Source organism: Macaca nemestrina, chromosome 17, assembly GCF_043159975.1.
Source record: "Macaca nemestrina isolate mMacNem1 chromosome 17, mMacNem.hap1, whole genome shotgun sequence".
In the NCBI taxonomy this organism is placed as follows: Eukaryota; Metazoa; Chordata; class Mammalia; order Primates; family Cercopithecidae; genus Macaca; species Macaca nemestrina.
The window spans coordinates 45,018,761-45,041,277 of NC_092141.1; the positions used below are offsets into that span (position 1 = coordinate 45,018,761).

The window sequence follows — 22,517 nt, forward strand, 5'->3', positions numbered from 1 at the left end:
GATATGATAACTAAATGCAATGCATGTACACTGAATGAACCCCGGATTTTAACAAGAAATATTTTTAAAAAGCTAAATAAAAGGTCTATGCCTAGACTCATTTTTTTTTTTTTTCTTGCATGTGATGTCCAGCTGTTCCAGCACCGTTTGTTGAAAAGTATCTGCTCCTTTGTTGTAGATCAGTTGACTATATTTATGTGGGTCTATTTCTGGGCTCTCTATTCTGTTCCACTGATCTGTTTGTCTCTTCCTTGACCAATATCACACTGTCTTAATTAATGTAGTTTTATAGTAGATTCTGAAGTTAGGGAATGTCAGTCCCTCAGTTTCGTTCTTCTCTATCAATATTGTGTCGGCTATTCTGGATCTTTTGCCTATCCATATACATTTCAGAATCAGTTCGTTGATATCTGCAAAGTAACCTGCTGGAATTTTGATTGAGACTGCAATGAATCTATAGATCAAGCTGGGAAGAAGTAACATCTTTACAATATTGAGCCTTCCTATCCATGAACATGGAATCTCTGTCCATTCATTTAGTTATCTGATTTATTTCATCAGAGTTTCACAGTTTTCTTCATATAGATCTTGTACATATTTTGTTAGGCTCACACCTAAGAATTTCAGGGTTTGAACATTTTAATGAAAAAAAGTGACTTGAGGATAAAGTCAGATACTTGAAAGGAACCTTTGAGACATGGTGCACTCTCTTCAGCTGCAGATGCAGATAATGAAAAGCGGGTACGGTGGAATGAGCAGGGGTTGGTTTCATCTTATTTCTGCCATGAATGTGATGGGAAACTTTAGGGTAAGACTTATCTTTCTGGGTCCCTTTTTTACACATTAATGTAAGTAGTGAACTGGACTTAGTTTACACCTCTTATCTCATTTGAGCCTCATCAAAATCTTATGACATAGTTATAATTCTTGCTGTTAGCAAGAAATTAGGGTTCAGAGAGGGCCATGGCCATGAGGTGGCAAAAATGGGAGTGGGCTCCAGACCCTTGGATTGACTTCAGGTCCCATGCTCTTCCCACTATGTCACTGAAAACAGCCACTATTCCTTCCTTGTTACAATCCTGTCTGAAAAACTGAACTCATCAGAATGTGGTGTGATGTGAAAGCTTGCAAACAAAAGAAAAGCAAATCTACGAAAGGCAAGTGTTTATAGCACATACACATTATGTGTGGGAGGAAATAATAAGGCTGCAGTTAGTAAAGATTTGAAGTTCTGGGATTTTATCTGAACTTACAGGAAATAACGTCAAAGAAGTTAAATTTTGTATTCGTTTTTCTTTCCAAAAAGAAGATAGTATCTATCTGTCCGTCTGTCTGTCTATCTAACCATCCATCCATGCTCTACTTATGCCTAAGGGATATAAACTATCACACCCCTGAGTGGGGCTGCTTGCACCCGGCTCAGTCTTAATTGTAAAGGGATACTCTGGTCACTGCCCTGAACATTAAACAGGCATTACACTTTACAATTAATTCTCTAGCTCACTTCCACTGGGACTTGAGGGGTCAATTCTTGCAACAGCTGATACCCCTGAAAAGTTGAGAAGAATAAGCAGAGATCTCTTAAGAGTTGTAAAAATGCTTTGAATATATACATATATCTATATCTATGTATTTTTACTAATAGTCTGTATCTGATATAAAGAAGCCATCAGGTTTAAGACACTACCAACCTTTGTGGCGAATATAAGGCTTTATCTGGTTCCAGACTTTGGTCAGCAGGCTGAGTTTTAGACGATTATAAGGTGCATTTGATACTAAATTTGCAAGGCACTGTAAAACACAAAAAGTAGTTCATCAAAAGGCTTGATTAAACCACAGCATAGAAATAAATTTTGCAGCGTTTAATTAGAAAAGTTTTCACACAACTAAAAATTCGTTCTTTTTTTTTTTTTTTTAAACTAATACTTGTATTCTCATTGGTACAACTAAAGATAAAGAAGTATTTTTAGCAAATCATTTATTAGGACATACAGAGATACAGAGATTATAGGTAAGATCACACAAGTAGGTACAGACTTCCAAATAGGGTATTTTTAATAAAACTATTACTTAGTTATATTCTTAAGGCAAGTTACTTTTGGGCTATGTAAAACAGTATACAAAATTTAAACAGAGAAGCCCCCTCTGGAACCCGCAGTTGGTACATTACCTTAATTATCTGAGTAAGGGTCTGTGAGGATGACTCTGCCACCAAAGCTAACAAAAGACATCTGTGCAACTCTCTAATGCTGGAAGCGATCATTACAGAGAAGGGGGTAAAAGCCCTTCTGTGGTCACTGGTATCTTCAGCAACAGAAAGAAATTGCTTTGAGCCTTCCAAGATGGCAGATAAAACTTGCAGAGCACAGGCACGTGTCTGAAATTTCGGGATGATTCACACTGATTAGCTGAAAATTAGGAGTCAGATTCCCTTCTTCCTATACATGCTTAATGTTCAAAGTATTTACAATCATTTTAATTAGAAGAATAAAGGCAATGGGATTATCTGTTAGTTCCTAAAAACTAGGCCACTTGCATCCCACACCTAAGAAAAGAATCTTTATTTTATTTTTATTTTAGAGACACAGTCTCGCTCTGTCACCTAGGCTGCAGTGCAGTGGTGCAATCATAACCACTGCAGCCCCAAACTCCTGGGCTCCAGCAATCCTCCCACGTCAGCCCCACAAGTAGTTAGGACTACAGGTGTGTGCCACCATACCTGGCTAAAAAAAACTCTAGAAACACATTGCTGTTAGATTTCTTATAGTAAGAAGTAAATCTAAGCTACACCATAGCATAAAAATCTGAAATCCTGAGCATGAGAACAAGGATTAGAGGCCTGCTTTATTCAAGCAGAATGCCAACTGAAAAGTTAGAACTAAACAGCCCACGGGGTAGAAAAAATACATGTGCCTAGAGTCTGTTTCCTATCAAAGTTCCTGAGAACATTATGCCTCATCTTCCACTCTTACGTATGTGTTCAATGTTAACTTAAATAGGACTTTAGGAACTTGGTGTACATACAACTTGGCAGACATCATTAGTGATCCAACTTTTAGAAACAGTCTCAGGTACAGGAAATAACACTGCCTGCAGTGACAGTATTTGACAATTCAAAAAAGGAATACCATTAAGTACAATCTTATGAATGGAAAGGACAAAAAGTACATCTTTGTCATGGACTGCTATATTTGTCAGGAAAGGTGTCACTGGCACCAAGATTTTCTTAATAAGGTTGAAAGATTACTTTCAATTGGTACTCTGACGATTTTGCAGTATTAAAAATCAGAAAGGAAAAGAAAGTCCAACTTTACAAAAACAGGATACAGGTAATAAGCAAAGGACTATTAATACGGAATAATATTGTACTCTCTTTAGCCAGCTCATCCAAAAATGACAATTAACATTTTTAGTCAAAAAATTTAAAAGCAGGGAATCAACATTACAATTCTAGAATCTAACCTAGATAGTTACCCAATATGAAGCATATCTGAGTTTGGAGCAAAAAAGCTTTTCCCAAAAGCCTTCAATTATATTATATCCAAACAACCAGATGATAAATCACCAGGCAGGCCTTTTATAGACTGGAATTGTAGAAATCTAGACTTATTGCTCTGAAAAGAAATTTGAAGTACAGTAGCATCAGACTTCAGAATGAAGCATAATCCCCTAAGGTGGAAAACTGACAATGTATTAGGAAACTGTGTGTATATGTGTGAAAAAACGAGACATCAAGAGCATGAACACAAGTCAGCTGATCCAAAAAGGACTCAGATCGGGGGCTGGCAAACTTTTCTGTAAAGAGCCAGTGGTACACATTTTATATTTTAGACTCTGCAGGTCAGTTTCCGTCACAACCACCCAACTCTATGATTGTAGCACAGACATGTAAAGGAGTAAATGTGGTTGTATTCCAAAAAGACTTGATTTACAGACAATGAAATCTGAATTCCATATAATTTTCACATGAGATATTATTGTTTTATTTTAAAACCATTTAAAAGTGTAAAAACCGTTCTTAGCTCACAGGCCATACAAAAACAGGTGGTGGGCCAGATTTGCCCTACAGGCCACAGTTGGCCAATCCCTACTAGAGGCTGGTCCGAACTCAACAAGATAGATCTTATGCTAAACCTTCATTTCTTTAGAAGACAAATAAAATTCACAATTCCAACAGCTCACAAACTGAATAAAATTAAAAATCGAATGGAAAGAAATGAACTAACATTCCAAAAGTCAAAAATTTTAGCACAATTTTGGCATCTTAAGGGGAAAATCACGACTATCACAGATGCAAACAAATGTCATAGAAATTCGTTATTTTTTTCCACCAAGTTATAAAATCTACATAGAAATTTGATACTATATCATATTGTACTTCTCACAGTTCTGAGTTAATTTCCTTTAAACTCTCATATCTTTGTTGTTATAATTGTTACTTAAGATACTGAATCTAGTATAAGTTTTGCTTTATTTATTCTTATATCAATATTTAATATCTTGTTTGCCAGTTCTAATCAGTACTTTCAGCAGAAATTACTAATGTGCAAGTAAATCATAATAGGTGTAGCTCTCCAGGGAGCTCATTTTGTTAAGTTTTTATTGTCCGAATATTTTAAATGATGAATGAAAGGCTTTTCAGTCTTACAAAAGTCAGTGTGCTTGGTTTTACTAGTGTATAGTTTCATCTCCTTGGTCATGAAGGCTTATCTAAAGCTAATAAAACAGAAAAGTACTTTTCCTTTTTTGCTACTTAAGAATGTAGCAGAAATGTTTGCTGAGGCAGCTTAGTCAATCCTAATTTGTTTTCCTCTTTATGTGTGTTTGGTCTCAGAATATTTCTGGAAGGGTGACAAAGAAGTTCCTGCTGGGAGTGGATACCATTGAAGTTTCCATACAGGGTACCTGACTGTTCACATGTTATTTTATTGGATCTAACTTCCAAAGTCAGTTGTCTTTTACGTAAAGGCATTTCAGCATTGTGTCAGGGACTCTGGATCGGGAGGTATCTAAGTGATATGGTTTGGCTGTGTCCCCACCCAAATCTCAACTTGAATAGTATCTCCCAGAATTCTCACGTGTTGTGGGAGGGACTTGTGGGAGGTAACTGAATCATAGGAGCTGGTCTTTCCCCTGCTATTCTCGTGATAGTCTCACAGGATCTGATGGGTTTATCAGGGGTTTCCACTTTTGCTTCTCCCTCATTTTCTCTTGCTGCCGCCATGTAAAGAAGTGCCTTTTGCCTCCTGCCATGATTCTGAGGCGTCCCCAGCCATGTGAACCTGTAAGTCCAATTAAACTGCTTTTCCTTCCTAGTCTCGGGTATGCCTTTATCAGAAGCGTGAATACAGATACACTAATTAAAGACTGCCTGTTCTTTGCTAATACACTAAGCAAAGATTGCCTGTTCTGGGCAGGCCATATGAGAGAAAATCTACCATTCCATAACAGTTAACAATTCCAACCTTTTCATTCTCTTTTCTAGTTATACCATCTATTATCTTGATTTCGATTTGTTTTCACTTTTTATAGTAATCTAAAAGAGCAATAAATCATCATCCTAAAATTTGTAAATCGGGATAATTCTCAAGGTACGAAGATAAAGGTTTGCCCTGTAGTTTGTTTCTTAGACAAGTCTTGATGATATTCTCCACAATATGCCTTTATAACACCTAAGGAAATCATATAAAAGAAATTATTAAATTAGTCTTGTTCTTTTTATTGATAATTTGCTCTGTCCCTTTTGGAAGCATGTAAGATGTGCTCTCTGAAGCACATTTCCAACATGGAAACGTGATCATTTCCCAAGTACCACAACACTGCCAAATCCTAATGGACATTTCTAAGTTTTCTTCTCCCCAGTTAACCATTCTAGCATATCATGTTTCAATTTCCTAAAAGTAGCCTCTGTTTATTGTTGGCATTCTGACTGGAAGAGTCTAATCACCTTTCCTTCTGTCCATCGGTCTTTAGAAAATTTCTCAGTACACCAGTTAAAATTGTACTTTCAGCTGAGTATGCCATGGGTCATATCAGACCTGCCATAAACTCAAAACTAACCACTAAGCACTTCAATGACAAGATAAACTATTGTTGTCTTATTTAATCCTGGCTAAAAGGAACTCCAGCCATCTAACTCTACATGCACAAGGAATACCTGAGATGACCACTTGGCCTGAAATCATGGCAGCTCTTTTAATCTGGTCAATCCAGAATGCTGTTCTATTCTAATTACATGATCTGTTATTTTTAATTTTAATGCACATAACTTTCTAGAAGTCTTTATTTTAAAAGCCTGTCCCACTGGGCTGGGTGCGGTGGCTCACGCCTATAATCCCAGCACTTCGGGAGGCCGAGGCAGGTAGATCACCTGAGGTCAGGAGTTCCAGACCAGCCTGATCAACATGGAGAAATCCTGTCACTACTAAAACTACAAAATTAGCCAGGCATGGTGGTGCATGCCTGTAGTCCCAGCTACTCGGGAGGCTGAGACAGAATCACTTGAACCCGGGAAGTGGAGGTTGCGTTGAGCCGAGATCCCACCATTGCACTCCAGCCTGGGCAACAAGGGCGAAACTCCATCTCAAAAAAAAAAAAAGGCTGTCCTATGACATCACCTACCACAACACTTCCTTCTAGTATATGTCTTGGTGCACAGTTACTTACACTATGGACAGACTGCAAAGGTATGTTCCAAGCTTTGTTGTAAACAATAATCTCCACACTTTTTTAAACCCTTCCAAGTTAACACTTGATTTAAAAAATCTCTCAAGTACAATCATTTCACTTGCAATTATACTGAACTAATTTAATTTCTTTCATCTTTTAAAATCCTCTTTAAGTAGGACGACTGTTTTTTTGTTTTGTTTTGTTTTGTTTTTTATTTCTCCAGGAGTTCCTTGTGGCTTTTTGTACTGGATCTATGACATCTCCAGAAGGAAGTTCTGTATCTTTTTTCCTCAGCACATTTCTTGCATTCACCAAACTTAAATACCTAGAACAAGTCTAAAAGGTATGTAAATCAAGGAGATGGATAAGACCACTTTGCAATATGTGAAATTTCTCATGGCACTTTAAGTGAAATGTAAACATTTTTAAAAATATGAAGATATAAACGTCAGGAAAATTATTCCAATTCATTTTCATCAGCTATGACCTCATAACCTTTTTTTTTTTTTTTTTTGAGACGGAGTCTCGCTCTGTCACCCAGGCTGGAGTGCAGTGGCCGGATCTCAGCTCACTGCAAGCTCCGCCTCCCGGGTTCACGCCATTCTCCTGCCTCAGCCTCCCGAGTAGCTGGGACTACAGGCGCCTGCCACCTCGCCTGGCTAAGTTTTTGTATTTTTAGTAGAGACGGGGTTTCACTGTGTTAGCCAGGATGGTCTCGATCTCCTGACCTCGTGATCCGCCCGTCTCGGCCTCCCAAAGTGCTGGGATTACAGGCTTGAGCCACCTCGCCCGGCCAACCTCATAACCTTTATGTATTCATGTTCCAAACCCCCACGTCCCGCATCCCCTTGGGCTGGGCAGCTGTGATACAGGTGATAAAGCTGGGCTGCTGCTTGCTCCACAGCACCATCTCCTTGGCCACTGCTGGCAGCTCCCCTAGCTGGAGTGTCTTCAAATATATGTTCTCAGTATTTTTAGCAGCTTTTATTTCAATTACTCTAATGGCTTCATTACTGATTTATTTGCCACCACTCATTTTCCATTTTTCTCCCAGGTTCTCATTCACTATTGATTTAGTTAATTTGTAAAATTTCTGCCAGTTTAATTTCCTAGGATAAGGAGTATTTGAAATACCCCACAAGTCATTTTTTTGCGGGGGTATAAAATTGAAGCTAACTTATTTTTCTTTACCCTGTAAAAGCTTCTGATGGGTCATCCAGAAATGTTCTTATATAGTAAGTTACTCAAGGAGATGACTCATATGGAATTCCAACGTATTGTGGGTTACCACCCCTGACCCCTTAATAATCTTTAAAATAGAAAAGGAACAATATGCTGTTGGCCTAATTAAAACTCCTCTCTTTGTGGGTAGTTGGTTACCTGAGGACACCCAGATGCCATTCGGCATGACTTTTTAATATTCACTGTTGTAAACAGCAGGCTATTTTCCTTACTTGGTTAAGTGGCTAAATTCTGGAGAGGAATTAACATATTTAAGCAGAGGCAAATATTTGATCAGCCGTGAGATATCCTGCTATAGGTATCCATGCTTGCCAATCATTTTCTTCTTCTTTTTTAAAAATAAGTTTTTCTCATTAACATATGTAAATATTTATTACACATGATTTGAAAACTGGAAAAGTTATAAGGAAAAAAAACATGTTTGGGATCCTACTGTATATTTAATTCTATATCCTGTGTTTTCACAGAACATTTTGAGCATTTTTCTAAGCCTTATGCATCCTTCATAGCCATTAGGTACCATAATATTCTACTGAGTTGTTTAAGCCATTTCTGATGTTTTCTTATTATAAATACCACAGCAATCAACATTTCCACAAAACGAAGAGAAGCACAGCTGCTTCAGTGCAGTTCAAGGGAGACACCAAAGTTAGAATTCAGTGTGCTCAGGCTTCAAGCAAGCCCTGGGGCAGAAGTGATCCTACATGATCAGCCTCAACATATTATTCACAAAAGCCCACTTCCTATTTTCCTGTCTGTCCAGTGGTTCTCAAGTCAGAACTTGGGTCAGTGTTACTAAGAGCTATATTCAGATCAGATAGGATAAGGCAGAGAAAACAATAAGGATCTGTACATTTTTTCTTCCTATTATAAAGCTTAGAGTTTAAATTCTCTTACCTTTGGAGAAGGGTCTTTCAACGTAAGAGTCATCAAGGACACTGATTGTGGGCTGCCAAGTTCAGGCGTATCAGGAATAAAGGCCGACCAGTAGCCATAAAGAACTTTTTTTTCTATCGATTTTATAGTAGAAAGAAAACAAACTAAGGCTCCTTGGCGAACTTTGGCTTGGTAAGACCTTTCATACCCAAGAGAAAAAAAAAAAACCATTTAAAAAATCATTTTTTTTTTCAAAATGCAAACATGAAACGGTATTTGGTATTTATTTCCACTAATTCAAAAGATACATACAAAAATTAAACACTCTAAATAATTCCTAAAGATGTCAATGTGTTATTAAAATTTTTCTTTCAAAGTACAATCAAAACATGTTAAGACAATTTGTTTCTATAACAAGTTATTAAGGCTGACAATTAAAAAACACAACTGGAGAACAAGAGGACAACATTTTGATATCAGGAAACTAGTGTTCGACACGAAACACTGCCGAGTATCCATCCATCCATTCAACAAGTATTACTGAATGACCTGTGTATGTGCCAGGCATCATGCTGAGGCTGCTAGACATAAACAAAGCCCCAGCCTTGACAAGCCAGGCAGCGAGGGACAGTTAAGGAGATAACCATAATATGTCACGAATAACACTAAGGCAGAAAAGGCTTCCCGGGGAATATGATTTCAGAGCCTATATCAAAGATGAGTAGTGGTTCGCAAGATGAAAAGGCAAAAAAGAATATTCTAAGGAGAGGAATGACATGTGCAATGGCAGATCAAGACAGCAAGTCATGTTCTGAATAACACCATGCCCCCAGAAATCAGGCTCTTCAAGTTAAATCACATGCAGCAGTCAAGTTTTTCAGGAAAGTTATAAACTTACATGCAACTTAGAATACAACATATAAAAATGTAACAAAATACTACTACCTCATTTTACTCTGCATGCCTCCTTCAGCATCAGAATAGTCTGACTCACTACTGCTGACCCTTTTCCAACTGGAAGAACTGAAGGGTGAGGAGACTCCATCTTTTCCTGCAGCTCCACTTCCATCTAAAGGCAAACTCTGGACACCCAGGGAGGAGGGAGACCAAGTGTTCCCTTCATGCAGGTTCACTCTGCCTGTGCCAGTGACTGAGGCTGCCTCTATTTCACCACTGGATTCCTTTTCCTCCTCCTCTCCTTGCTGGATTTTCTTTGGTTTAACTTTGGATTTTTTCTTTTTATTCTGATTTTAGGAGCAAACGAAGACATACATAACAGCTACTTCAGAATGGCTTTTCACTGAATCATTACTTCTTCATGTTAAAGTGACTAAATATGTCCCCAACATGTAGTTTAAAGAAAGAAGAAAAGAGAAAAGAAAAAAGTGGAACTTCTTTAATACCCTAGGCAACAGGCACGATGCTAAGTGCTGACTGTCTACTATTAGAAAGAAGGAATGAAATACATGAGACACAGTAAAACACGTGGCCTGGGTTTAAATTGTACCTCTCTGACATGAGGCAAATCATTTAGCCTCTCTTGAGCTTGACCTTGCTTATCTGTAAGTATGCGGCTAATACCACCTACCTTGCACAGGTGTTGGGAAAGTACTCAGCCTTCTCAATTGGAATTTCTCAAGAGCATTAAAGCCTATAGAAAATGACTTGAGTGTCTATTTTATCAGTTCTCCAAGTAAGATACATGGCTAGTATCACTACATGCCTGCATAGAAGAGATGGTAGTCCATTACATACAATGCACATTTCAGGGCCTTGGGTCTCTGTAGAAGTAGATACTAAGTAGAAGCCAGTTTCTTTCTTTCTTTCTCCCTGTTACTCTCTTTCTGATATCCAAGTATATCTGGAATCTGGGTCTTCCTCCACGTTCTCAAAGTCTGTGGCCTTGGGGAAGGAAGCTCCCATTACTTCTATCTTGGACTACTTATTGTGGCCCCAGACCCATACTTTTTTATTTGCTACCACAGTGATTTTTCTAAGACGCAAATCTGATTACGTCATTCCCCTATACAAGATTATTTAATGAATCTCTATTGCCTACGAGATAAAAACCCAAACTCCTCAGCCTCCTGTACAAGAATCTCATCATTCAGCCTCTGCTACACAATGGCTCCACTCTTTCTCTGCCGCACTGAAACTCTAGTCCTGCTAGTTAACAAATGGGCAATGTATACTTTCATTCTCTATGTCTATGCGCCTTTCATTTTATCAGCATGAAACACTCATTCCTCCTTGTCAGTACTGCTACTCACTCTGAAATCTCTGTTTAGCTACCACACCTTTAAAAAGCCTCCTCCTCCTCCTCCATTTAGACTGGGTGCCCTCCATGTGTTCCCAGAGTACTCTGTGAATATTCTAACGAGAGAAACAATAATATTGCATTGTAGTTGTCTATTTATCCATCTTTGCCTTCTCCCTCAAACTCCTAAAAGCAGCCAGTCTATATACTTAGTGCTTAGCACAGTGTCTGGAATACAGCAGACGTTGGGTAAATGCTGAGTGAGTGAATGAGTGAAATAATTTCTAATAAGAAGCATTTTGATCAGGTATGACATTTCTGGAAGTGAATCCTTGGCCATACATCTGTATGCTCCAGGTTCTCCAACCTAAGCATGAGGCAGATGGCAGCTATCTGGAAAGGCTGGGAAATCAGGTGAATGTAAGGTGTGGAGATGGCACGCTGACTGGTAGGTGGGCTTCTAACAATCTAGAGAGGGGCTGGCAAATTATAGCCCAAAAGCCAAATCCAGCCCAACACTCAGCCTGCTTCTGCAAATAAAGTTTTAGTGAAACAGTCATGCCCATTCATTTACATAGTGTCTATGGCTGCTTTTGCTCTGTTACAATGGAGTTGGCAGTTATGACAGAGACCTAAAGTATTTACTAGCCTTGTAGAGAAAGTTTAGAAAACATTTGTTGACTCCTGGTCTTGAGCATCATGGGGATGAGAATGCTTGGTTTGGGGTATAAAGTGGATGCTCATTTTTATAGCTGTCACACTGACTATACCTCTAAGAAGTATAAGATGCTTAACTGGTACTTTGAGCATCAGATGAATTTAAAGTTACTATGCTAACAACCCTAAACTGAAATAAAATTCAAGGTAGGTTTTTAGGGTAGTAGTGATGCAAATCACAGAAAACACACATAGCAATCTATTAAAAATAAGCCACAACTTAAATCAAAATAAACATAAATGTACCAAAGTTGGTCGAGAAGCACTGGATTCTGATTGCTGTGGTTTGATAGGTGTTCGCCCATCATACTGAGGAAGCGGAGTTGGGTACAACACCGTGGGCATCTCTATGTTTAGTCCGGGGAGTCCGTGAAACATGAACTTCTAATAATGATGAATCAAGGACACACACACACACACATACACAAAACCAAAAAAACCATTAATCATAAAACAGAGCTATTTACCATGTCTGGATCAGAACACTCACAGATTAATGTTCAAAAGCCTACTAAGGAAATATAAATGAGACAGAAAATAGATACCTTGAAGGCATAGGGCTTAAAGAAGAGCTTTTATCTGGCCTCCAGCTGGATCTGGTTTGGTCAGATCAAATCAGGTCTGCTTTTAGTTTCCTCATTTATTCATAAAATTTATCCAACTACTTTATCTGTCTATAATTTTTTTAAACCAATTCATCATTTTTTTTTTTTTACCTATCTCTACCTATAGCTGTTTCTCTCTTTGATGTGGGAGCAAGAGAATGCTCCAAGGAAAGAATTACTTCTTATTTTGCTGGCTGAAGAAGCTGGGTCCCCGGAGATGCTGGCCTGACTTTCCAACTGACTGGCACGCTCGGAAGCTGCCCACTGACACACGTCTTAGTTGGCCTGCCTACTACTTGGAGGAGAAAGTCAAGGAGAAGCACTGGCTCTTCTTGCAAGTACAAACAGGTACAACATAATCTATAATTAAATTTTCTACAGGTCATACCCCCCCTACCTATTCCCTTCCTAAGATTCAGAGATAATTTTAAAATGTTGATGCATGTATTAAATGGAGATTTATTATTTTCTGTTCTTAAGTGTCTTTGAATATGAACATTTTTGTCTACTTTCTCAAAATATATGTAAGAACTTTTAATACCTCAAAGTTAGCCTTAGAATCAGGATGTAAAGTGGTCCTTGTATCATGGGTTGAAACAGGAAAGATCATATGAAGACTTGCCTTACCTTTAGCACAGCTAAAAGTGCTCCAAGTTCATCAGTCTGCGTTAGTTTCATTCTCCCACCATTTAGAAGTGACTGTATACCTTTTAATGCATTTTGCAGTAACTAGGGGGAAAAGGGAGACCCAGTTAGAAGGCAAAATAAAATCTGGTTGTCCAGGAATCAACTTACTAGCACCACTTAGGAAGGAAGAGAGACAGTCCCTGGATAATGAAAAAAACCTTTAGACACACACATATATACACAGAGCAGAGACGAAGATCCAAGGAGACCTGATAAACTACCATGAATTCTTTTCTAGAAGAAAAGAATAATGAAGTGGTCTTATTGTACATGTTTATAAACCCATACGTACAAATGGTGAGTAAGAAAAAAGAGAGAAGATGTTTAGCAAGAAAACTGTGATAAGGGATAAAAGAGAGATAGCACAGATCAGAATTGGGGAAGCTCTGTAACATGGCAAACCCAGCCCTCTTAAAGGCAAGGGGACGTATGTGGGAACAGGTGATAAATTATAAAAACTTGGTTTCTGGAGGGCAATTCTGACCAAGATTGATTTATTGACTCAGTAATCTCATTTCTAGAACTCTGTCCTTAAGAAATACTTCCTACGTTGGGATGATGTGAACTGTAGTCTTGTTTGAAATAGTGGGAAAATTTTAAAAACTTCAGTTATGATGATTATGATAATAATTATAAAAGAAGCTAACCCTCTACTAAATGTAAAACTCAACAACAAGAACAGCAGATCCTTTGAATGCTTTATTTCATCTACTTCTCTTAAGAACCCCACAACGTGGTTATATCAGTCCCTTTTCAGGGAGGAACATGGAGGCTCCAAGAAGTTAACTAATTTGTCCAAGGTCTTCCAGCCATAGCAGTTAGAAAGTATGAGGTATATTAACAGGAACCAAATAGATGTCCCAGAGATATTAAGTTTTAACAAAACAAGAAAGTTACAAAAGAGCATGTTAAATATGACCCCATTTAAAGTTGTAAATATGCTCATTTACATGTATTAAAAAAAACTGAGAGCACATAGCACAAATTGTCTTCAGTGGCTATATCTGAGCAGGAGACTAGAAGGAACTTTATCTTAGATACATAACATTTGAAATGTGTTACTCTAAAAGATGTTAACAAATGTCATTTGCATATTTTTAAAAAAGAAATAAAATATTGCAGATATATTTGCTGAAATCTCTCTCTTTTTTTTGAGACAGAGTCCCACTCTGTCGCCCAGGCTGGAGTGCAGTGGCCGGATCTCAGCTCACTGCAAGCACCGCCTCCCGGTTCACGCCATTCTCCTGCCTCAGCCTCCCGAGTAGCTGGGACCACAGGCGCCCGCCACCATACCTGGCTAATTTATTGTATTTTTAGTAGAGACAGGGTTTCACCATGTTAGCCAGGATGGTCTCGATCTCCTGACCTCGTGATCCACCCATCTCGGCCTCCCAAAGTGCTGGGATTACAGGCTTGAGCCACCGCGCCCGGCCGAAATCTCTCTTCACTTCCATCTTAAAGATAGTCACTAGCCTGCAACTGTTGCTTTTATACTCAGAAGGAAAAAGAATAGTTTCCTCTAAAAAGCTAGAATTGTAAAATGTAGCAAATAAAAAGCTTCTTATAATTTAAACCGAAACGGTATGATTTTAGTCTTTTTAGGTTACAAACATTTCATATATGTGTATTGCTCTAGACAAAGCTAATAGTGCAAATTAAACTCATTAGTAACACTTTTCCAATCTGCTGCTAGACATATCCACGACATTCACTAGAGCAATGATAGTCCACTTACCATGCAAAATGTGATATCATCCATATCAGATGATTTTGGAGATTGTAAAATAGTCAGGAAAGCTTGGAAACAGATATTTTGGTAGGGTTCCTCCAAATATGGCTGTCCGGGCACACTAAATGCGTATAGAGAAAACAACTCAAACTCAGTCTCTTTTGAAATGAGGCTTGCAAAAGACTAATTAAAAATAGCAGTAATATGGACTATTAGAGTTGGAATATACCCTTGAATGCAACTATGCTATGAAAAGTTATTATTTTGGTTAATTAGTTACTGCTGGGGGACAGGCACAGGGCTAGAATGAGTAAGAGGAAGGGTGGATTCCATAAGGAAAGGTTACAGAATTTTGTGGCAGAAAAAGTATGGAGAAAGAAAAATCTTGTTTTAGTTCTGCTGTTCAGTCCCAAGAGGGAAATAATCCAGACAGGTCCTGTCAAGCTAGAATCACACATCTGTGCCTGCCTTCCTACTCACTGGACAGCATGGTGCCATGCAGAGACGAGTTCACATTTGTGCTGCTCGTTTCCAATTGCCTACTGTGAGAATCTAGGGGGAGCAGCTGGGACTGTTTCTGTCTTCTTCAAAGAAAAGAAATTGCCCTTTACAGATACATCTCACCAGCACTGAAATTTGCATGAATATATCCTTCTAAAAACTTAATATCCGGCCGGGCGCGGTGGCTCAAGCCTGTAATCCCAGCACTTTGGGAGGCCGAGACGGGCGGATCACGAGGTCAGGAGATCGAGTCGAGACCATCCTGGCTAACACGGTGAAACTCCGTCTCTACTAAAATACAAAAAAAAAAATTAGCCTGGCGAGGTGGCGGGCGCCTGTGCTCCCAGCTACTCGGGAGGCTGAGGCAGGAGAATGGCATGAACCCGGGGGGCAGGGCTTGCAGTGAGCTGAGATCCGGCCACTGCACTCCAGCCTGGGCGACAGAGCCAGACTCCGTCTCAAAAAAAAAAAAAAACAAAAAAAAAACAAAACTTAATATCCTTAGAAGTTATACCAATAGAAAACAAAATTTTGACATACTGCACATTATGTCACTATTACCACATTTTAGGAATATGGTCCTAGTCTATTTTTTCCTTCTTTACAAGCAATATTAAAATTAACAAACAACATAAGATGATTTTATTAGTAAAGTACATGGGAAATGCAAGGTTAGCTATTTGTCTAAGTCGGCCCCGGCTTCAGGCAGAGGGAACTACCTACAAAAGGCCCAACAGAGGAACTATCTTATGATTGTTGAGAAACTTGACTGGAGCCACATACCTGAGACATAAGTTTGCCATACAATGTACTGCAGCTCTCCTGACTTCAGGATCAGACTGAGCCAAGTCACTCAACTTCATTAAGAGTCCGGTCTTGCCTAGTAGCTCTGGGAGGTACTAAGACAAGTAAGAGTCAACATAGGTCAAAGAAAAGCTTCTAGGAAAATATTATGTTTTACACAGATTTCCTTCCTTCCTTCCCTCCCTCCCTCCCTCCCCCTCTCCCTCCCCCTCCCTCCCTCCCTTCCTCCCTCCCTTCCTTTTCTTTCTTTTTCTTTCCTTCTCTTTCTTTTTTCTCTCTCTTTCTCTCTCTCTCTCTTTTTTTTTTTTAACTAAATGGCAGTTAAGCACCAAAAGACTAGCTGTTAGATAAATGTCTCAGATGGATATGCAAAGATATGCCAAAAAGCATCAATAAGGATCATTACTCCCAGCCCAGGAAGCAGCTGATGCTCTTTAGTGTGGCCGAATGGCTGATGGGTAATGATAATATTAAGAATAATGGTTACTATTTACCGAGGGCCATGAACTTGACAAGTATTGTCTCACTTCATCCTCAGAGTAACAATTTTATACGTGAGGAAACAAGGCCCAGAGTGGTTAAGTAAGAATTGCTAGAGATTAGTAGCAAGATAGAAACCTGAACACAGTGTTGGCACCAGAGCCTGTGCTCCTGGCCTTTCAAAGGAAGGATAAAGCACTTTAAACTACCTTTTGACATTTTGAGCCATTGCAGTATACCAGAGCTGCCAGGGCTTGAAGAATTTCCATGTGTGTCCAGGAACTACACTGATGAATAGCCGAAATAGTATACGCCAACAGGAAATCCAAGTGCTGTTCATCCACAATTACCTAACACAACAGGAAAAGATATATTCTGATCTAAATTTTAAAAGATATTATGCTTTTATGGACATGTATGCTCACCTGAATCAAGCTGTATAAAAGACAGAGTGTGTGTCTGTCATTTATGTGTCAAAAGGATCACCTCTAAAGGGCCTGAAAGTTTGATCAACGTAGGGGCCTTCTCCCCGCCCTAAGGTCTTGCTCACTTCTTCCTCTTTAGTAAAGTAGAACTTGATAAAGTCCTTGTAACTTTTCCTTGAACTAACCAGACATTGGCAGCTGTGAATACACAGATATGAGTATTTCAATGCACTGAAATTTAATTAAACTGCCTTATACATAATACACTCAACGAATACACAGTGAACCAATATAACTGCTAAACACCTACTGCATCTCTAACATGACCTGGGGAATACCCCCTGAAGACAAGGCATATCCCTGCTGTCACGGAGCTGATCATCTTGTTGGGACAGACCAGACTAATCCAACTGTCAATTCATGGACAGTTGAGACTGTCACCAAATGCTGGAAAGCTGGTAAAGGGTGATAGGTGCCACAGGTGTTCAGGAACATCTCTAATTGCCAGTGTTACAAAGACGATACACCTGAGAATAGTAAACATACAGGAGCTACCCCATGTTAGTTTCAACGATTCTAAACTGAAAACAGCCTTACTCCATGCAACAGAGTTGGTTGGTTACCGACCAGCATTCATTTCTTCCTTCCCTGCTGGCAGAGTACTAATTTAATTTGGAAGTCCACCTCTCCCACATGAGACCTAAGGGTAAACGCTAATTAGTTTAAGAGAGTGGGGCAACCTGGGGCAACCTTAACCCCCAAGAAACATTTGGCAATGCCTATATACATTTTTGACTGCCACAATTGGAGAGCTGCTACTGGCGTCTAGTGGGCAGAGGCCAAGGATGCTGCTAAACATTCCACAATGTGCAAGACAGCCCCTAAAACAATGATATATGGGCCAAAATATCAATAGTGCTGAGGCTGAGAAACCCTGATGTAGGCTAATTGTTGCTGCACATTGTAAGCATCGAGGGAGCTTAAGCCCTCCTCCAAGTGATTCTAATGTGTAGTGAAGGCTGAAACTACTGGCTGGAGCTATTAGTCTCTCCAGCAAGATACTGGGGAGTCTAGTAGAGAGTTTATGGGACACATTTCCTTACTCTTAAGTACAGGAGACACAATATAAAATACAGTTATTTAGCTTCTGCTGAACATTAATCATTTCTTTGGCAGGGGATGTCCAGAATTGGCATAGCCATCTTATCACTGTGAGAGATGCTAGCTGAGGGTAACCCACATGCTGAGGATGGTGAAGGGAAAGATGAGCCTCTTATTATTAAGGGGCTACAGATGCCTCCCTTGGGACTTGGGACATGGAGTGATTCCTTTTTATTTTTTTTAAAAGTTGTGTAGTGACTCTGGGATGGCTTTTCTGCTTCTTGCAGCCAAAAGCATCCTAATTCACATAATGCTAGTTGATATATTTTGTGCTCTTAAATATATGCACATACTCATGTGGTAACAGTCTTAAATAAATAACTGGGCTCTTTTTATCCTTCTGTCCCCTTGGTCCCAAGCTACTTCTTATATTTTAGAAGCATCAAAAGTAGACCACAAAAATGGTAGCTTCAGGAAAGGGGAAAAATATTGGTGGGAAAGAGGTAGGGGGTTATTTCAATTTATTCTTAGATATATTTTGTTCAAATATATCTTCCATAAGAAATTATAAATTAGCCAGGTGTGGTGGTGGGCACCTGTAGTCCCAGCTACTTAGGAGGCTGAGGCAGGAGAATGGCGTGAACCCAGGAGGTGGAGCTTGCAGTGAGCCAAGATAGCGCCACTGCACTCCAGCCTGGGCAACAGTGTGAGACTCTGTTTCAAAAAACAAAAAGAAATTATAAGGTTGGGGGGCCTGAATTATACTGGTTAACTGAACCAAACAGAAAGGCATACTTCTAATAGACAGACTACTAGAATTCTACAGAATAATTTTTTTTTTGGATCAGTTATATTTGCTTTAAAAGTATTCTTATTAAGGCATTTGCTTTTCCTATAGCATCTCAAAAAACAATCTATCATACCTACTACAGATGTAGTATTTCAAAGGTATCTGCTTAGTCTCAAAAGTTCATGATCTGAATTCTAGAGTTACACACATGATTACCTGTAATCTGTTAAGTAAATGGTGGATAAGCTGGGACACTTTGCTGACAAGATGATTCTGGTTAAGAGGTACCAGTCGGCAAGCCTGGACAAGAAGAGCGCTGACGTCCTACCAAAAAAAAGAAAACAAAGAAGAAGTAAAATACTTATTAGTCAAGTGAAGATCCTCAAAACACAGCCAAATGGGAAAACAAAAGTAAATATTCACATTCAAATGGGGAAAGAAAATGTGAGGCAGGAAGGAAAAAAATGAAGTGACAGCACAAAAATACGATGTGCTAAAAAAGAAGGAAAAAGTCAGGCACAGTGGCTCACACCTAATCCCAGTTCTTTGGTAGGTCAAAGCGGGAGGACTGCTTGAGCCCAGGAGTCCAAGACCAGCTTGGGCAACATAGTGAGACTCCATCTCTACAGAAAAAACTTTAAAAAAAAAAATTATCTGGAAATGGTGGTGTGTAGTCCTAGCTTCTTGGGAGGCTGAGGTGGGAGGACAGCTTGAGCCCAGGAGTTCAAGATCACAGTGAGCTATGATCTTGCTGCTGCACTCTAGTCTGGATGACAGAGTGAGACCTTGTCTCTTAAAAGAAAAAAGAAAAAAAAAAAGGAAAAGAATCAACATGGTTTTGGTCAGGCTGAAGACTCTACTCTCTATATATGTAGAGACAATATAATTAAACAACCAAAGAAAGGCTTCTAGGGCATAAAAGCACAAACTGCAAGTTAAAAATACCAAAAGGTAAGTGAACCAGATTTTCAATGTCATTGGGAAAAATCAGACCTAACACTTCTATGGATTTTATGCATAATTAGGGAATTCGTAAAAAAAAAAAGAAGAGGGACCTATTTGCAAGTCACACTTTTCATTCATCCATCGATGTTTACAGAATGACAAGGTTCCGAGCACCCACAATGTGCCATAGTGTGCTAGGTCCTTGGGCTCCAAAGGTAAAAACAAACATGTTCCCGAACCTCAAAGAGCTCATAAACTAGTGACAGAAAGAAACACAACAGATAATTAAAAATAAGGTGAATAAAGTGCTGAAAGAATAAAGTACAAACTCTGTCCAGAAACAGTAATTAGGGAGGCCTTGTGGAGGTGATTGTAAAGCAGAACCTGGAATGATTGGAAGGATGAGGAGAAATTTGCCAGATAGGGCATCAAAAAACACTGCAAGCAAAGTGGTCAGAGTATGCAAAAACCTGGAGGTGTGAAACACCAGTAGGTGCCTGAAGAACAGCAAGTTTTAAATGACTGCACACAGGAACAAAAGGAGTAACAGGAGAGAAGGGAAAGGTACGAAGTTTTGTTGCAAAAGTATCAAATTATACAAATACAGCAAAAGTCCCCGACTACTGCCTTAATCTCACTCTGCTTCCTAATGACATACACTATTATTCTGTTGTCAATTCTTTCAGACCTTTTACTTTGCATACATAAACACACATATTTTAAAATCCCTCCTCCAGCTTCATACAGATCTCAGTCTGTATGAATTGTTCTGCAACTTGCTTCAACCATTTACCGATACGTATTGAAGACTTTTCCAAAGCAGATTTTAAATTTTATGATCAAATTTTTTTCCTCCTAAAGAAAAGATCATTCTAGCATCAGAGGAATGACTGGCTTGGAGAGGAGCTAGACAGGAGGCAGGAGATCAGTTAGAAGAGACCAGTGGAACAGTCCAGGCATAAGACGCCTTGCCTGAGGTCTAAGGCACTCGCTATGGGAACAGACAGGAGGGGATGAACTGAGAAATATATATGAGACACATTCTGAAATATCTGAATTGGACAGGATCTGGGATGAAGGAGGGAAGAAACAGTGTTTGTGTCTTGTGTGACTTGGTGGATGGTGCATGTGTGTTGGAAGGTGGGATGGGTTGGGGACGGGAATGTGAGTTTGGAGCTGATGAATTTCATCTTTAGGAACTGTCTAGTTTGAAATGCCTGTGCAAGCAGGCAACTTGCACCACTTCCCTCTTTCCTACGTAGGGCCAGAAGGCCATGGTGTCAACAGTTCAGAGAATTCATTAATTTAAGGCCTTATGTGTGTAAGATTACTCAAAAAGACGGCAGAGGGGAGGAGCCAGTATGTAGGAACACAAAACGTAGGGGCTTTGTGGCAAAGTTTTGTATACTGTATTTTTATGAGCTTCAGTATTTTCATCAGCAAAAAAAGACCTAATACTACTCAAGTTGTAAGATTCCCACGTGGTCCGTGTACCATGTACGCAATAAACAGTACTAATGCATTTTGTCAACAAAGTGTTCTGGGTGCATAGAGAGGAAGTGAAGGAGGGTGCGGACAGATGGAAAGGTGGTATCAGAGAGGAAACCCGAGGCATTATCAGAGCAGGAGTCGTCAAGTTGGGTTTTGAATGAGTCGAGCGTGCCAAGCACTGCAGGGTCTTCCAAATGGAGAACTAAGAATGTGCCAAGGTAGGAGGGGGCACGCCAGCCTGAAACTAAATTATCAGGCGCGAGAGTAGGAACAGCAGGGAAAGGCAGCCGGAGGCCACCAGCTGGGTTCCCGGAGGGGTGGGGCTGGGGCCAGCAGGCGCCGCACCAGCTCTCTCCCGGGCGCGCCGCCTACCTCCGGAGCCACGCCACTGCCCTCGCTGTAGTTCTCGGAGATGAGCTGATCGAAGAGCAGGTGGATCTCGGTGCGGGCGGAGCTGCTGTCATCCGGGCGAAGGGCGCAGAGCCTGGCAGACAAGCGGCGAAACGCATTGCCTCGCTCAGGGATTGCTTCCCGCGGTGCCTCCCGCGGCTGCTCGGAAGGCAAGGAGCCCGCAACTTGCACAGCAGCCATCTTTTCTACGTGTGGGGGAGGGGGGAGGTCCCAGGGAAATACTTCCGGGGCATCCTCCCGCTCCGCGCGCTATTTCCGGAAGTACTTTTTTTGGACCGGACTGGGACTCAGGGGTTTCCGTGACTGCGGGACGACTCCGACTAGTACCCTGCAAATGCTTGTCAGAAATTGGCTTGGAGGCCGGGCGCGGTGGCCCACGCCTGTAATCCCAGCACTTTGGGAGGCCGAGGCGGGCGGATCACGAGCTCAGGAGATGGAGACCGTCCTGGCTAACACGTTGAAACCTCGTCTGTACTAAAAATACAAAAAAAAAAAAAATTAGCCAGGCGTGGTGGCGGGCGCCTGTAGTCTCATCTGCTCGGGAGGCTGAGGGAGGCGGAGCTTGCAGTGAGCCAATATCGCGCCTCTGCACTCCAGCCTGGGCGACAGAGCGAGACTCCGTCTCAAAAAAGAGAGAGAGGAGAGAAAAGAGAGGAAATTGGCTACAGAAAGAATTGACTTGGAGATTTTTCGCTGGCCACTCCTTCTTGAGCCCTGACTGAAAAGTGAGTTCTCAATTTGTGCTTCCAGAAAGTCTGCCCTCCCAGAATTTGTTCCTGGACAGGGC

At 40.2% G+C, this 22,517-nt stretch overlaps 1 protein-coding gene across 13 annotated transcripts in view; it reads right to left on the bottom strand.

The window, feature by feature from the left end:
- Window positions 1–21,930, bottom strand: part of LOC105468579 (HEAT repeat containing 6) — a 38,399-nt gene extending 16,469 nt beyond the window's left edge. For 9 of the 13 annotated variants that reach the window (XR_011615648.1, XR_011615650.1, XR_011615649.1 and 6 more), the window contains exons 1-11: window positions 21,692–21,930; window positions 19,100–19,207; window positions 16,777–16,917; window positions 16,067–16,182; window positions 14,789–14,903; window positions 12,994–13,095; window positions 12,008–12,145; window positions 9,733–10,031; window positions 8,809–8,986; window positions 2,171–2,377; window positions 1,692–1,791 (exon numbers count right to left, since the gene is read on the bottom strand). Coding sequence is in view for 8 of the 13 variants with exons in the window: in XM_071082771.1 (XP_070938872.1) it covers window positions 1,692–1,791; window positions 2,171–2,377; window positions 8,809–8,986; window positions 9,733–10,031; window positions 12,008–12,145; window positions 12,994–13,095; window positions 14,789–14,903; window positions 16,067–16,182; window positions 16,777–16,917; window positions 19,100–19,207; window positions 21,692–21,910 (1,723 nt within the window). In the remaining 5 variants the exon portion in view is untranslated. Of the gene's footprint in view, window positions 1–1,691; window positions 1,792–2,170; window positions 2,378–8,808; window positions 8,987–9,732; window positions 10,032–12,007; window positions 12,146–12,993; window positions 13,096–14,788; window positions 14,904–16,066; window positions 16,183–16,776; window positions 16,918–16,992; window positions 17,191–17,589; window positions 18,389–19,099; window positions 19,210–21,691 lie in introns of those variants that run through there. The other 4 variants (XM_071082766.1, XM_071082769.1, XM_071082768.1 and 1 more) reach the window with 4 other exon arrangements.
- Window positions 21,931–22,517: the final 587 nt, after the last annotated feature.